The 16,614-nt window shown below is 40.2% G+C and overlaps 1 protein-coding gene across 1 annotated transcript in view; it reads right to left on the reverse strand.

The window, feature by feature from the left end:
- The window catches only part of reln (reelin), a 395,099-nt gene that overhangs the window by 192,049 nt on the left and 186,436 nt on the right, over window positions 1-16,614 (reverse strand). Inside the window, exons 12-13 of the mRNA XM_060877712.1 lie at window positions 2,805-2,956; window positions 2,568-2,683 (exon numbers count right to left, since the gene is read on the reverse strand). Of these exons, the coding sequence (XP_060733695.1) occupies window positions 2,568-2,683; window positions 2,805-2,956 (268 nt within the window). The remainder of the gene's footprint in view (window positions 1-2,567; window positions 2,684-2,804; window positions 2,957-16,614) is intronic.

The following is a 16,614-nucleotide window of genomic DNA, read 5'->3' on the forward strand; positions in this document are numbered from 1 at the left end:
ATGCCACCACCGCAAGCCCACCTCCTTTTACCAAAGCAAGAAACCAGAGGGTGTCTCCCCAAGGAAGCCACATAAGCAGGCACATGACTCACAGCAATGGATGCCATGTATATTTTAATGTAGAGGGTGATAGGCCCTGAAAGTGGTGTGTCTGCAGCAGTGTAGTGTGTCTGCAGTGCATCACCATACCCTGGCTTGGACCCTTGAGAGCAGAGCTACGTTTCTGGGGAAAGCATATAGACAGAGCCTCAGCTAGGTGAGGGTTTGGTGAAAAAAGAAAGCCACAGGAGGCAAAGACACTTCCACCTGGCTAAATATTGCCTAAAGCATTCCACCACCTGTGGGTGACACCTTTCCCTGGACCTCAGCCCCAGCCTTAGCAGAAAGTCTGTTACCTGATCATGTGCCTTGGAGTGTAAATCACTCTCAGTGAGGCATTCTGTGTCTCTTCCGTTAAAAGAGTCTTGTGAGGATTACTGCCCTAAGAATGGGACCCAAGGTAAGAAACTGAGATCTGTTCACATAAGAAGGGTACACTATGTGTCTGGACAGCAGAGACATTGGCTTAGCCAGATGTCCTTTAGAGCAGCAATTCCACCCGCATCATGGCTGAATAATAAAAGTGCCACCAAGAAGGTGGTTTTCTGAGAAGATAAAAACACACCCTTCCCTGGGTTGGGTCTGAGTCATAGGGAAGTGTTCATTCCTGTATTTTGGCACATGTAAAATATACAGTATGAACTCTGGTCAGCGCTGCTTTTGTGTAGTGACTTTTGTTTATTGTCTTGTAGTGTTTTGTATTGTTTGTTTGCAATGTCTTTTGTCTTGCACTGTTTGCACTTGGTTGCACAGATGCACTTTATGTGGCTAGGACTACCTTACTTTAAGTCCTTAGCTCTGTGTTGTTCCATGTAACTCTGTCTTTGTTCTATGTTGCACCATGATCCTGGAGAAACATTGTCTTATTTCACTATGCGCTGCTTCAACTATATATGGTTGAAATGACAATAAAAGTTTCTTGACTTCTTGATCTCATGTTGGAAAGCATGAACTCCCTGTTCTGTGAAGCACTGCACCCAGAGTCTTCCTGAAGACAAAAAAGCTGGGGGGATGTGACAAAGATTCCCTTTTATGGTCTTGCTAGCATGCCCTGTGTAGTCGTATTACCTACCCAAGCCGAACAATCGTGATTTCACATAGAGCTTCAGACACATCTTCCAAAAGGAGCATTCCCATAGTGTCAGCCATTATGCATTGTAAGTATGTGTAGCAGTTATTGCCACCATTTTAGTTAATATTTGGTGCTAACTTACTTTACCAGAATAACAGCCCCGAGTCTTCTATAATGCCTGAAGAGAATGGAGACTGGAGAATGGAGTCTCGAAACATGAAAAAGAGGGATCCAGGGAAGTTGTCAGCATCCTCATGAGCTCCTCAAATGCATCTTGAGCCTCAAGGGTCCACCAGAGAGGACCTGGGGCTCTCAATCTTAGTGTGGTTAGAGGGGCCACAACCATGCTGAAGCTTCAAAAAATCTTCTAAAAGAAGTTAGAAAAACCCAGCAAGCACTAGACTAGTGAGTTGGTCTGATCTGAGCTGAATAAATGCTTATCATCCCCTTTGAGACAGTGAAACCCTAGAACAACACTACAGAGACATGGACTCAGACTTTTTCACTTTGACATACAATAAATACTCCAACTGCAATTTGAGAATTTGCCCACTGGCCTAGGTATTCAATATGGAAGTTTTCTTCCATTTATCCTCCAGCTGCCTGCAACGAAGGAATATACAAGAGAAACTTAGTAAAACTTCATTCGCTCTGAAGAAACTCATTAATTTTATGTAATTGAGACCTTGATAGTTTATGCAGGGGCATAGACTTGCATAAACCAGGGATCATAGACCACAAAGAAGAACCCCATCCCCACTGGAGAGTTGGATGGGTGGAAAAAACCTGTGGTTAAAGACCCTTGAATTTACTTCCACATAGTTGCCTGTTCAGGAGGAGACGGGGGTCTTACCATACCCCTGCTGCTGTAAAGATATGGCAGTGCTCCTTCCATCAACAGGGACATCTTGAAAGTCACTTTAGTATTTTATGAGGAAAAAGGTAGTTTTTCAAAAACAAATTTTGAATGAATTTCTCAGGAGTAGGGAGCTAGGGCTCAGGCCTAGCATTAACTGCAGTGGAAGGAGCTGCAGAATGGTCTGATGGAAGAGAATGAAGTGCCACTGTGGCTGTTGCACTTTAATGGGGAGGTTAGGATTAAGGCCAAAGAAAGTCAACTGCTGCATGCAACAGCTGCTCATGGCACCCAATTGCCACCCCATGAATCTGGAGGGAATACTTTTAAGGACTTGACCCATATGAATCTTGAAATTCATACAGCATAATTTTACTAATGTTACTTTATGCACATTATTAGCATAAGGTTTTTAAGTTCTCTAGCCTTGTAAAATATATTCATGCACTTTATAACAGAAAAATTTTAAAGGCTATTGTACCTGAATTTTAAATTATGTTACCTGTATTTTTGTTGCAGGAGTGAGTAAAAAAACTTTACCCTGTAGGCTGAATATGGAAGTGTGTCTAACAGAACATGTTCTCTTCCACCTTCTGACCGACCAAAAAGGATAACATCATTGTCATGTGACTCCCCTGGATCGCATTCACCAGCACCTACACACATGTGCACACACACATACAAAGGCATTCCATGTAAAACTACAATTTAATTATATTATTATATTTAGATTTATAGAGAGTATATTTATAAGGAATATAAAGTAGAAATTCATACCCATAGTGAAGTGGAAGCGCAAATTTCCATAAATGGTTGTGTCCAGGTATGGGGTACACACTTTTCTTTTTCCAAACCCAAGGAATACTAGTGCAGAGCCTGACTCAATTTCTCCACAGTAAGTTCCATAAACTGCTCCGGCAATGTTCCAGCTTAAGAAAATAGAGTTTAGTTAGAATTATTTACTTTCAATTATGATAGGTACTATTTGGACAATACATATCGACTATGTTATATTCTTAAAAACATATATTTTATTTAATACATGTATGCTAGTAATCTTATTCACTTCTACTTGTTATTGTTCAATGTTGGTTATGTTGAAAAGTATAAATGTATGCTGTGATTCAGACTTGCTGTGGCTTAAAATATATTTGAATTTGTTATACAAAGATATAGCAATGAGCAGTATTACTTATAATCTTTACACCCCTGTTAAAATTGCAGGTGCTTATTGTGCAAAAATTGTATCAGAACATAAAGTCAATAACCATAAGAAAAAAAAAAAACAAATGTACATTAACCTGGTTGCATACTGTAAGTGTGCACATCCTTTTATAATTGGAAATGTGGAAGTGTTCAGAATCAATCTTCTGTGCACAGGAAATGTTTCTTTTCTTTTTATTTTTTGAGTTTAGAATGCTTTTGCATAGAAAAATGACAGATCAAGTTATGTAGAAGATTGACTTTATACATGGGTTCAATAAAGGTACAATAGTTATCACATGATTTATCTTGGTTTCATTTTTTCACAACAAAAAGCTGCCATTGTTGACATTTATATGCCCACTTCATATATTCACATTTGATAGGTCAGAGGAGAATGATAGACTGGCCTAAAATGGGAACAAACTCATAGATACTGGAAAAAGACCAAGTAAACTCAGATTCCTGGCTAACAGAAGTGGAATCCAATGTGGTATTCGGATATTTTATCTCATCACACATATACAGTGATTAAATTAGTTACAATTTACTTACTGGCAGCTCAATGCAATCATGTCATTCTTTTCTTTCCCTCCTACCAACAAAGCATTATCACTCACATAACTGTTCCTTACAAAATGTGTGTTGTTTTTTCATAGTATTTTGTGTAAAATCTAGAGATTGTTGTATTTCAAACCCCCAGAAGATCAGCAGTTTCTGAAATAATAAAAGAAACCCTTTTGACAAACATCCACATAACAGAATCACTGCGATCACACTTTCCTTTATTCTGATGTAAGTGCATGAATTTTTGCAATTACCTTGCTGCGAGTAGTTATATTTGAGTAGATAATTGCATGACACCTGACTATCTAAGATCTCTATACAAGCCTTTGCCAGACTGGTGCCACGAACATTGAAGCATATACGTATTATCTTATTTTCACTAAAAATCACATTTTATTTATGTGTAGCAATTTATGTCTCCGGTTTTCCACCCCATTCTTAGATCACAATGTTGACTGCCAGTTGCCAAATACGGAGCAGTGCTATGGTACAGTGCATCCAGAGAGTATTTTTCCACATTTTATTATGTTACAGCCTAATTGAAAAAAAAGTGAATTCATTATTTTCATAAAATTCTACAAACACCCCATAACAATTCACCCCAAAGAAGTTTGTTAAAAATCTTTGCAAATTTATAAAAAATAAAAAACAAAACAAATCACGACACATAAGTATTCACAGCCTTTTCCATGACACTAAAAACTGATCTCAGGTGCATCCTGTTTCCACTGATCCACTGAGGTGTGTTTACAACTTAATTGGAGTCCATGTGGTAAATCCAGTTGACTGTCTTCATGTCACAAGTAAACCAGGCACTGCTCATCACCTGTCCAATACCATCCCTTCAATTAAGCATTTTGGTGGTAGCATCATGCTATGGGGATGTTTTCCAGTGAGAGGAACTGGAAGACTATTCAGGATCAAAGAAAACATGAATTCAGCAATGTACATAGACATCCTTGATGAAAACCTGGCTCCAGAGCGCTCTGGACCTCAGACTGGGGCAAAGGCTCATCTTCCAAGAAGACAATAACCCTGAGCACACAAAAAGATAAAGTAAGTGAATGTTCCTGACTGGCCCAGCAAGATCCCAGACTTGAACCCGATTGAACATCGCTGGAGAATTTTGAAAATGACTGTGCACCGACGCTGACATAATGTAGCTTGAGAAGTGCCAAGAGGTAGGCATTTACACATTTCCCTCCGCATTCAGTGTTATAACCTTCCTTGGGTGGCTGTGAAAATGTGAGCTAAATTTCTCCAAGCAGCTGCTTGAAGAGTCTTTTTTGTCAGCAGGTAAGCTGTTTTGTCTTTTTATTCTCTTTTTTATCTTTTTATTCTCTCTCTTTATATTTGTTAATGATGTTGACAAACCTAATGGCTAGAACTTCAGTTCAGTTGTTAACCCAGACTTAGTGGTAATCAGTACAGGTTTTCCCCTCCCCTGTATTCTATTTAGTGGATATTGTTTATTTGAAGACTAGGTTGCGCCCACTGAAGGCAGATGTGGGCAATTTCCCATATTGGAACCATTTGTCAACAGCGGCCATGTCAGGTGTTTCTCCAAACCATGGGAATGTGGGGCTTGATAACTCAGGACACTCTGGAATGGATTGAGGCAGGTAAAGTAATGGACAAGTGAGTTCTGGGTGTATCTGGGTTCCTCAACCTGACACAATATCTTTGGGTAGTCTGTTATTTCAAAATGGTAAAACAAGGTTTGTTCAGTATCTTAGGATGATCGGGTTCACTGTGGAGGTGATCACAAATAGGACCAGGCTTTCCATGTGAAACAGGCCCACTTGGTGTGTAACAGGAGCTGTTTGTTGACTATTGTTACAGTCATCTACTGTATGGGCCGGTTTTTTGTACAGGGCAGTTCAAGGTACCATCAGAAGCTGTAATTCTATAACCAAGTGATGGTTAATTAGCTTTACCACAGATCTAGAGTCAACTAGGGCTGAGACATGACGGCTTTGATTAGCATGACATAAACATACTGGTAGAATTACTCTGTAGATACAAGAATGAAGGCTCAACTTGATAGATTGCTTTGAAGATTTTTTTGGAGTCTGATTTTTGGAGTGTGATATACTTTTGACAACATCATGGATTCAGCTCGGCCTTTAGAGTCGGGTTCAGTCCCTTGCAAAAGAAGGTTTGTAATGCGGTGTTGTTTTACACACTCTGAACTGCTAGGGTCCATAACTTTACCATGTATGCAGTAACAGTATGCTAACTCAGCCCTGTTGTAGTTGGAGCAACTGAATGGAAATATCCCATCCTCCCACAGGATACTTGAATATGCCACTTATGTCTGAAGTGTGCAAAGGAGGCCCATACCTGGGGGTCACTATCCCACAACACTGCAGCCCAGTCCAAAGCCTTGCCGGTGAGGAGGGACATTAAAAAAGGTACAATTGTCTTGTCTCGATAGGCCATTGGTTGGTGCCCAAAAAAACACCCTACAGCAGAATCCATGAGATGTCAGATTTTTTATAATAGTCAGTAGGTGGTACTTGGGAGGTCTAATTTTATCAAGTAGATGTGATTTTTTCTCTAATTCAGTGAGGATTAGAAATCTATTTATATACTAAAACAATGCAGCACACTCAGCTCAGGTGGATTTTGGTTCCTGATAAACAAGTTTTTAAATTGAACTACAACCCCCATATACAGTGCGTACAGTATATGTATATGAATACCATTCCATAATCTCCAATTTGATTGAGACTGCATAGGGTAGTAGTAGATCAAACATTCATTTTTTTTGACAGTAAATTAATGATTGCCAAATGCCTGGTAAACCTGATTGGAAAATAGGAGACTTTTTCAATAACTAGGGTGTAACATGTGCTAGGGGAATAAGGATGCATTAGGCAGACAAGGTTTTTCTTGCAGCCGACCCCCCCTCCTAACACTGTTGGCATGAAATGGTCTGCCACATAGATGGGGCTCCGAACAAGAGAAAAGCCAAAAAGAATGGTTAGTAAGTTTCCAGAGGTTTTTGCTGGACACTGTAGTCAAGGGTACCTGTCAAAATTCCTTGGCTAAATGCAGCATTGAATACAAATGGGCCACACATACTTGATCAGCATGTCAATTCTCAAAGCATTGACTAAGCATCAAATATAGACACACTGTTGACTACACAGAATCAGACCAAGAGCAGCAAGACTAACAGGGCTGGACCAATCGCTGTGTAACTCTTTGATTACACCTATTTCAAGCATAGACTGAAGTTCATCCTGACCCACCTATTTTGTGTTTGAGTAATTGGTAGTGAGTGTCTACATGAAGGTTACATATGTAACCGGTTCCCTGAGGTGGGAACAAGACCCTACTTAATGGCTGACGCTGTGGGAAGGCTCCTTGCAGAAGTGGTTCTGAATCTTTGTGTGAAATCATCCCAATCTATTGGTTACCAGCAAGACCATAAAAAGGCATCTGTGTCACATTGCTCCAGCCCCTCCAGGACTACTGAGGAGATGTGGTCTGCAGGAAAGACACAGCCAGGAATCTGCCACAAAATTTGGTTCAACAGACAGATTCAGGTCTACCAATGAGGAGCCACACAGCATACCCTGGATAGGACTCCCGTGAGCAGAGCTTTTGGGGAAAGTGTACAGACAGAGCCTCAGCTAGATTTGCACCATGGCTTCCATCCCCAGAGGGAATGGTGAAAAAGCAATGCAACAGGGAACAGTGGGACGACTCCTTAGAGGTGAACAAAGCCACTTCCAAATAGCCAAAAATTGCTATATGCATTCTACCACCCACAAAATTAGACGACAATCCCCAGGCCTCAGACTCTGCCTCAGCAGAAGCCTGCTCCCTGATCATGCACTCTGGAATGTAAATGTTTCTCAGAGAGAGAAATCTGGTCTCTACCTATGGAAAGATCTGGTGCTCCAAGCTGAACAGGGGGTTGATGTTGACTCACTTTCTGAACAAACCCCGGCTCCTGAGCCAGAGTTGAAAGGGTCTCATGTGTAGCAGACCAAAAAGGAATAGTTTTACAATAAGTAAGTTGTACAATAAAATGAAGGGTTTAGGTGTAATTTTAAATCTGGTCCCAACTGCTCCCTCTTGGGAACCACCATTGCCAGTGCCACACTCTCTTTAGTTTTAGAAGGTTGAGGTGGTAAATTTGCCACACCTTTGAACACTTAAGATCTCTTTTGGGATACCAACATTATACAGAAGTGCCCCTCTGCCACATCATATTCTAAGATTGTGCAAAGAGACATTGTTTCCAGGTATCATGTTGCATATTTAAACATAACTAATAAAATGTGATATCCGTCCATAATGCATGGACAATAAAAATGGGTCATTAGAAGGTTTAGTGTTTTTTCATGCCACGAGTGATCAGCCATGTGATTATGGTGATCTGCCTGGAACACTGCCGAGCACTGTTTTTTTCCCCCTGTGCTTATAGTAACAGTATTGTCCTTGCTCAATTGTGTTGTTAGCTGCTCCAAAGCCTGGAGAAGTGGATTGCACTTTTTCAGGCCTTTACCTTCAGACCTGTCCAACTTGGGTGTCCCACTTGAAGACTAAGCTCCTGCTGGTATAGCTCTTAAGGTCAGTGAGGCACGCAAACCCCCTGACCACAATAAGGTGGCAATCCCTCAGAGGGGAAACTGAAAAATAAAAATTTAATAAATAAAACAAAATAAAATAAAATATCCTTAATCCAGATTTTATCCAATCAACGACATAACATTTATCTTAGCTGGATGGTCTAATTCTCAAAAACGTTTAACCTAAAGTAAGACTTAACACACTATAACTATAATATTTACAAAACAAAGGTTGTCTTATGAATAATAAAAAAAAACTAAGTTAAAGCAGATGGGCTATAGAACAGACCATATTATGTTTTTTTTTTTTATATATTTTTTTTTTTTTTAATTTTTTTGTTATTTTTTTATAGTAAATGAACATGTCTCCTATTTCCCTTTGCAAAAACTTTCACAAATTCATCCATGTCCAAGTTATTTGTTAGCACAGTCAGAGGCTGCAACTGAGTTGAATTTAGAAATGCACTAGATTTGGGTGCAAGACTAGATATGGCTTGAAAAATTCAGCTGGAAAGCCATCCGGTCCCAGAGACTTGCCACTTTGCATGTCTCTAATTGCAAAAACTATCTCAGTTACCGAGATATCTTTTTCCAATTCATCGGCCAGATCCAGACTTATGGAGGGAACGTTTATACCTTCAAAGAAGGTCTCCAAATACGACTGATTAGAGGATGAGTCAGAAGAGTATAGTGACTGGTAGAACTGACTAAAACATTGATTACCTTGGCCATTGATTATAGCTGGAATATTTTGAGTAACTGATCTCTGGCGTAGCTGATGTGCGAGCAGGTGACCCGCCTTCTCACCATGTTCATAGTGCCCATGCCTTGACTTAGAGATCAGGTACTCAGCTTTTTGGGTAGACAGAGTATTAAATTCAGCATGAAGTGACATACGTTTCTTGACTAAGTCTGGCGAAGGGGAATGGCTATATTCCCTGTCCACAAGTAGTATCTCGTCTGTCAACATTCTTAACCGTTCAGAGCTTCTCCTCTTCTTGTTAGCACAATATGAGATCATCTGACCCCTTAAATAGGCCTTTAAGGACTCCCAGACCGTAGAAAGTGGCATTCCTGGGGTTTGATTAACTTCAAGGAAGAATTTAATTTCTGCCCTTAAAAAACTGACAAAATTCTCATCTGAAAGTAATAAAGTGTTAAATCGCCATGGGCGGTATATTGATTGAGAATCTGAAAAACACAATTTCATACTGAGGGGCCCATGGTCTGAAATGACTATGGCACCATAGTCACATTCCCTCACCAAGTGTAGAATTTGATTATCTATGAAAAAATAATCAATTCAGGAGTACGTCTTATGAACAGAGGAGAAGAATGAATATGCCCTCGAGGTATGATTGCGAAAGTGCCACACATCAGCCACACCATACGTTTCCAGAAATTATTTGATCGAGTGAGCGGACTTAGTAAGGGTTGTTTTTCCGGCTGCACTCCGATCTAGAGATGAGAGCACACAATTAGTGTCTCCACCAATTATGAGACTGTGCATTGACATATCTTTCTATTTGAAAATAATGTGTTAAAAAAGGTATAATCATCCCAGTTTGGTGCATAAACCGAGACTAGGACAACTGGAAGTGTGTACAATTTCCCTACCATGAGAACATATCGTCCAGCACAGTCTGTATGTACACTAGAAGCAGTGAATGTGTTTACCAATCATGATGGCCACTCCTCTTGATCTAGAGTGAAAATTTGATTGAAACACCTGACCAGACCATTTTTTATCTAGACGTAGACTATCCGCTAAACACACATGGGTCTCCTGTAAAAATGCAATGTCTGTATCAAGCTGTTTTAAATGCGCTATAACTTTTCTAAATTTTAAGGGACTATTGAGGGATTTCACATTCCAACTCACACAGTTAACTGGATATTCAGAAGAATGCCTAGTACCTTTTTTGTTAGCCATGTTTAAACTGTGTACAATGATATACAGTATACGGATCCAAAGGATCACACATAAGATCCTGACAAGAAACAACCCAATGGTAAGCAAATCCAGTATAGTCCCACCCCCTTCTCCTACAAGAACCAGGAGAAAACAAAACCCCACAACAAAAAGATACACACATTATAGTGCTTGTATCGAGGAACATAACTCTAACTGCTAGGACTCCTGGCTAGCCCCCAGATATACTTAGAACAGAAATCCAGTAGTATTCTCAACGAAAATAATATAAATGTAAATATTGATGTTGACCCTCCAAAATTAGTTAGTTGTAAACAAAGTAATTTACTACCATCACCTAGAAAACATTTTCTGTATGCAGACAATGCACGTATTTCGGGATATAAAACAATTGTGACAATACAACCTGAAAAAAAATATGCAAGCTAAGGGAAACCCGGTTCACAGTCAATGTCCGTCATCTGTCGCCAAGATAATATTCTCTTTCACATAAGCCATAGCCTTATTTGGATCAGCAAATTCTATGTCTTCTTCTCCGTGGGTGATACGAAGTCATGCCAGAAAAAGTAATCCGTAGCGAACATCCTGTCGGTTTCGAAGAAGCTTCCTCACATCTGTGAACGCTGCCCGAGCTTTGGCCATGCTTGCAGTGGAATCAGGAAGAATCGTGATTATACGCGTCATTGAAACGAAGTGGGCCACGAGTGCGTGCACGCCGCAGAATCTCCGCACAGTCTTGATAATAGTGCAACTTGGCAACAATTACTCTTGGTTTACTGCCCGGTTTCTTTTGTCCTGGTGTACGATGTGAGCGATCAATCAGTGGCTCTTTCTCAAGTTGTAGCACCTCAGTTAGCATCTTGGCGACTGCTATACATGAGCTGGAATCCGGTGTCTCGGGAACACCGAGAATCCGCACGTTGCACCTCCTCATCCGGCCCTCCAAGTCCTCACATTTCACCTTTAATTTAATCCAGATTTCAACTCACTCACTGTACTCTGTAGGGAGACAACCTCATCCGACCAATTAGATAAACCGCCCTCTATATCGTTGACACTCGCTTTGACTTGGTCTAACTCCAAGCGAAGCGCCGCGGTGCTGTTTATTATTTCAGATTTCACCACTCGTAATTCGTTCTTAAGAAAGTCAGTCTTCTGCAAGGGCATCCTTCAGTTCTGATTTAATCACCGCTGAAATATCAGACTTCAGTGCGAGAAGTATTTCAGACTTCAAACCAGACGTATCCATTTCGCTGGGATTTGGTGAGGGTGGAGCCGATTCACGCCTTAGAAATATTCCGGTCAGAGGAGGCGTTCGGCCTATCACCCGCAGATCCCGTGTACTTGTATTTTCTGAGATTTGTCGCCATTTCCGTAGTTTTTAGAATCGACTTAGCAAGAGGGTCCAGTATTAAAACTTCTGGAGTTGAGTTTTGAAATAATACTTTAAGAAAAAACACTACTTTAGGTAAGCATGCCAGGAGCCCTGCCAAACACGACTTACTGCTTTGCCGCCATAGAGCGCCCCCGCACTGCCCACACTCTTGACATAGTAATGGTTTTTTTCAAGTTGTGTTTTACCAACCAACAGGGAGTCAACAGTTCCCCCTGTCGCCTCTCTGCTTTTGCGCTGAGTCCATACAGTTGAAGCATGCACATGGTTGTGGCTGGACACATGCCTCTGTAGCCCCTTGTCTCGATCAAGGGCTGCTTTCCAGTTGTTAAAACCAGTTAAAGTAAAAACAACATCCATCTCATTAACAATGCTATCATATTTCTGACAGGGGAAACAGAAGCAGGCATCTTGCTCAACAGAGTATTCTAGCCATGGTCGTGTGCGTGTACCAGGCAGGATTGAATGATCTTAATGTTGTAGCAAATGCACCCTTTCGATAGCTACCCAGTACTGGCTGAGATGGTGCATTGCTATTTAAGTCACTGGGTAGCTGAGCAGGCTGCTTTGGGACAGCACATGTTGGGGGAGGAACAGGAGAAGCAGTGCTTGCTGATGCTGAAGTAGTAGTAGTAGCTGTCTCTGATGTACTAGCAGCAGTATCATTGCTACTACTGTTAGTACAGGTAGGAGCAGCACTACACTTTTTAAAAGCTCTGAAAAACGGATGCATTGCAGAAGTAATTTTCTCTTTGTGAGCTGATGAAAGCTGGAGTGGAAAGTAAGTAAGCTGGCTTTGTAAAAACTGCTGTGATTATTTGAAACAAAGCAGTATAGAACTACAGTGTGGGGCAGGGCTTTACGTAGGGGTCTGTCAGACAACGGTAATTTGTCTTCAGTCTGTCAAATTCAGCGGACGTGGACTCATCGCTGTGCTTGTTGTAACTGAAAAAACGCTGCAGCTTCTTCAAAGTCTTTCGACTTCGTGACCGTGCTGAAATCCGACACGACACTACGTTAGGCTACGTCTTGACTCATTTGCATACGGACGGTGATTGGATGTTTACCGAGGGCTCAGGGGAGGAGTGTGTGTGTGTGTCCGTGCGCTGCAGCCTGTGAATGAATACACACAGCGGAGGGACAGAGACATGAGGGAAATCTAATACTGTATTGTGTGTAGTGTCCCTTTTTTGGCAGATTTTTCCGCTACCACAGATCATTTTTATCAACTTGTAATATATTCATTTTGTGAGTATATTAACATGTGCTTTCTCAACATTTAAAAATTTTGATTTGAGGGGGCAAGACATTTATTTGAGGGGGCGCTGCCCCCTCTTGCCCCTGCGTAGAGCCGGCCTCGTACAGGAGCAGCAGTGATTGATGTAAAAAGGCTAAAATGCAATAGGAACAATGAAAGGGGGGACAGTCTCTCAGTAATGATTCATTTTGATGAGGAAAAACTGCCAAGTAAAGTCATGTTGGGGTATATGAGTTTTTCAGTTAGACTCTATATACCCACACCGCTAAGATGTTTTAAATGGCAAAAGTTCGGTCATGTAGCAGCAGTGTGTAGAGGCAAACAGTGGTGTGCGAGATGTGGTGGAGAACATGAATATGGGAAATGCGGGCAAGAAGTTAAACCTAAGTGTTGTAATTGTGGTGGGGATCACAGTGCGGGATATGGAGGATGCAGTGTGAGGAAACATGTGGCTCAAGTACAAAGTGTTAGAATTAAGGAAGGAGTGTCATACTCCGAGGCACTAAAAAAAAGTAGGACAGAATGTGGAATCAGAAGAAAAAAGTAAAGAAATCATTCAACGAAAGACAGTAATGGCAAAGGAAAGTACAAAAGAGAAAGTTGGGATTAAGGATAACATTGCATTTGTTACTTTTATTGCTGAAGTAGTGAACTGTTCAGCACAAACTGAAAGCCGGACAGAAAGAATCAAAATTATAATCAAAGCAGCGGAAAAGTATCTAGAGATCGAAGGTATTTCAGTAGATATGATTAATGAGAGATTAAAGATGCAAACAACATACACTCAGCCGGGATGTGGTGGTACATAATGGTGTTGTTAATACTCCAGTGGAATGCTAGAAGCTTAATAGCTAATGGGCAGGAGTTTAAAAAGTTCATTTCTGATTTAGATAATAAACCTGACATAATATGTGTTCAGGAAACCTGGCTCAAACCCGTATTTAATTTTGTATTACAAGGATATGTTGTCGTCCAGAAAGATAGGAAACAAGGTATTGGAGGTGGGATAGCTACATTTGTAAAACATGGTGTGGGATATAGGAAAGTTGAAGAGAGTGTAGACAAAGAGGTGGTTGTGACGGAAGTTTGGGAAGGGAATCAAAGTATTAAAGTAATAAATTTTTATAATCCGTGTGAAAAGTTAAGTAAGGGAGTTTTGGAAAATATAAGAGGTAACACAAATCAGAAAGTAATATGGTGTGGTGATTTCAATGCACATAATACCCTACGGGGGAGTGTTAAAACTGATTATAATGGGCAGATTGTTGAGGACATGTTAGATTGGGGGTGGTTAGTGTGTGTAAATAATGGAAGTTGTACGAGAATTGACATAATAACAAGGATGTAAGTCAGTTTTAGATATTACCCTGGTGTCAGTAAACCTAGCAAGGAAATGTGAATGGAACATTAATAAACAGAGTACAATGGGTAGTGATCATTATCCTATATGGTTCAAAATTGGTATGGATATCACCCAAACTTTAGAGGAGATGGAAATTTAATGAAGCCAACTGGGAACTTTATACAGAATTGTGTCATAACAAGCTGTGTGAAATGATACTAGATGTTGAAAGCATTGAAAAGTTAAGTAAGGAAATAAGTGATGTGTTAAGAAATACGGCAGAGGAAGTAATAGGAAAAAAGAAAACTGTAAATAGTAAGAAAGCTGTACCATGGTGGAATGAAGAATGTAGTAAAGCAGTAAGGGAAAGGAATAAAGCGATGAAGAAAGCCAGAAAATCTGTATTGTACGATGAGTACATTAATTATAAGAAAGCACAGGCAGTAGTGAGCAGAGAGATAAGAAAAGCAAAAAGAAATTACTGGAGATGTTTTTGTAATAGAATAGGAGAAGATTTTGAAATTGGTGAAATTTGGAATATGATTAGGAAGATGGGAGGGATTCGGAAAAGTATTGAAATAAATGAAATTTGAAATAAATGAAAGCGATAAAGCTGAGATGTTAGTAGAAACTTTCGCAAAGGTGCACAGTAGGGAACAGAAAGTTAGGGAGAAATCTAATATATATGAAAAGAAGAATTTATCTGGAAGTATTCTAGACACAGAGTTTAATTTATTTGAGTTAAAGAGAGCACTGGTGGGGGTTAAACGTACGTCTCCAGGCAAGGACGACATATGCTATGAGATGATTTCGCATTTATCGGATTTATCTTTGAGTATGATTCTTAGACTTTTTAACAAAATATGGGAATCAGGGAATCTGCCTGCAGATTGGAAGCATGGGGTAATAGTGCCAATAGTCAAACCAGGGAAAGACCACTCACAGCCAATTAACTATAGACCTATTGTGCTGACATCAAATTTATGTAAAGTTATGGAACGAATGGTAATGAATAGATTGACGTATGTAATTGAAAGTGAAACATTTTTTCAGCATGTCAGAATGGATTTAGAAAAGGGAGAAATACAATGGATGCAATATTGTGTTTGGAATCTGAAATTCGAAAAGCTCAAATTAATAAAGAAGTATTAGTGGGAGTGTTTTTTGATGTAGAAAAAGCCTATGATATGCTGTGGAAAGAGGGGCTCCTGATGAAACTGGAAAGCTTGGAAATCGGTGGATGGATGTATAACTGGATTATGAGTTTCTTATTTGGAAGAACGATTCAAGTAAGAGTAGGGTCCGTGTCATCTAAAATCCTTCCAATTGAGAATGGAACTCCCCAGGGAAGTGTGAGCAGCCCTATTCTTTTTAATTTAATGATTAATGACATCTAACACACTGTAGACAATGGAATAGGAAGGTCACTATATGCTGACGATGGCGCACAGTGGAAAATGGGGCGAAATGATCTATTTGTAGAAAAAAAGATTCAAAAAGCAGTAAACGAGGTGGAGAATTGGGCAAATAAGTGGGGTTTCCAATTTTCTGTGGCAAAAACGCAAATGATGTGCTTTTGGAAAAGAATAACACTCCAAGCTTGAATATTGAAATGTGCGGGCATAAGTTGGAACAAGTAAAGGTAGTAAGGTTTTTGGGAATGTGGATGGATTCTAAATTAAATTTTAGAACACATTCAGAAACTGATAGAAAAATGCAAAAAAGGAATGAATGTATGGTGCTTGTCAGGAGTAGAGTGGGGAGCAACATTTTACATTTACATTTACAGCATTTGGCAGACGCCCTTATCCAGAGCGACGTACATAAGTGCTTAAATCTCTAACATTGAATACATTAATGCTGGCTCACTAAGTTACATACTTAAGATACCATGAGTTTAAAACATTTGTTCAAAGTTACAATGAAAAAGTGTCAAAGGGTTATTTTTTTTTTTTTAAAATGCGAAAGATAAGGAAAGAAGTGCTAGTTGAGGTGTTTCCTGAATAAGTAGGTCTTCAACCGCCTCTTGAAAATATCCAGTGACTCAGCTGTCCGGACCTCTAGGGGAAGTTCATTCCACCACCTTGGTGCCAGTACAGAGAAGAGTCTTGTAGTATACTTGCCTCTTACCCTGAGAGATGGTGGAACCAGTCGAACAGTGCTGGTAGATCGGAGGGTGCGGGGTGCAGTGCGAGGAGTGATGAGGGCTTTGAGGTAAGAGGGAGCTGGTCCAGTTTTGGCTTTGTAGGCCAGCATCAGTGTTTTGAAAGCGTGCTGATGCTTGCAGCTACCGGAAGCCAGTGGA

Source organism: Tachysurus vachellii, chromosome 9, assembly GCF_030014155.1.
Source record: "Tachysurus vachellii isolate PV-2020 chromosome 9, HZAU_Pvac_v1, whole genome shotgun sequence".
NCBI lineage: Eukaryota > Metazoa > Chordata > Actinopteri > Siluriformes > Bagridae > Tachysurus > Tachysurus vachellii.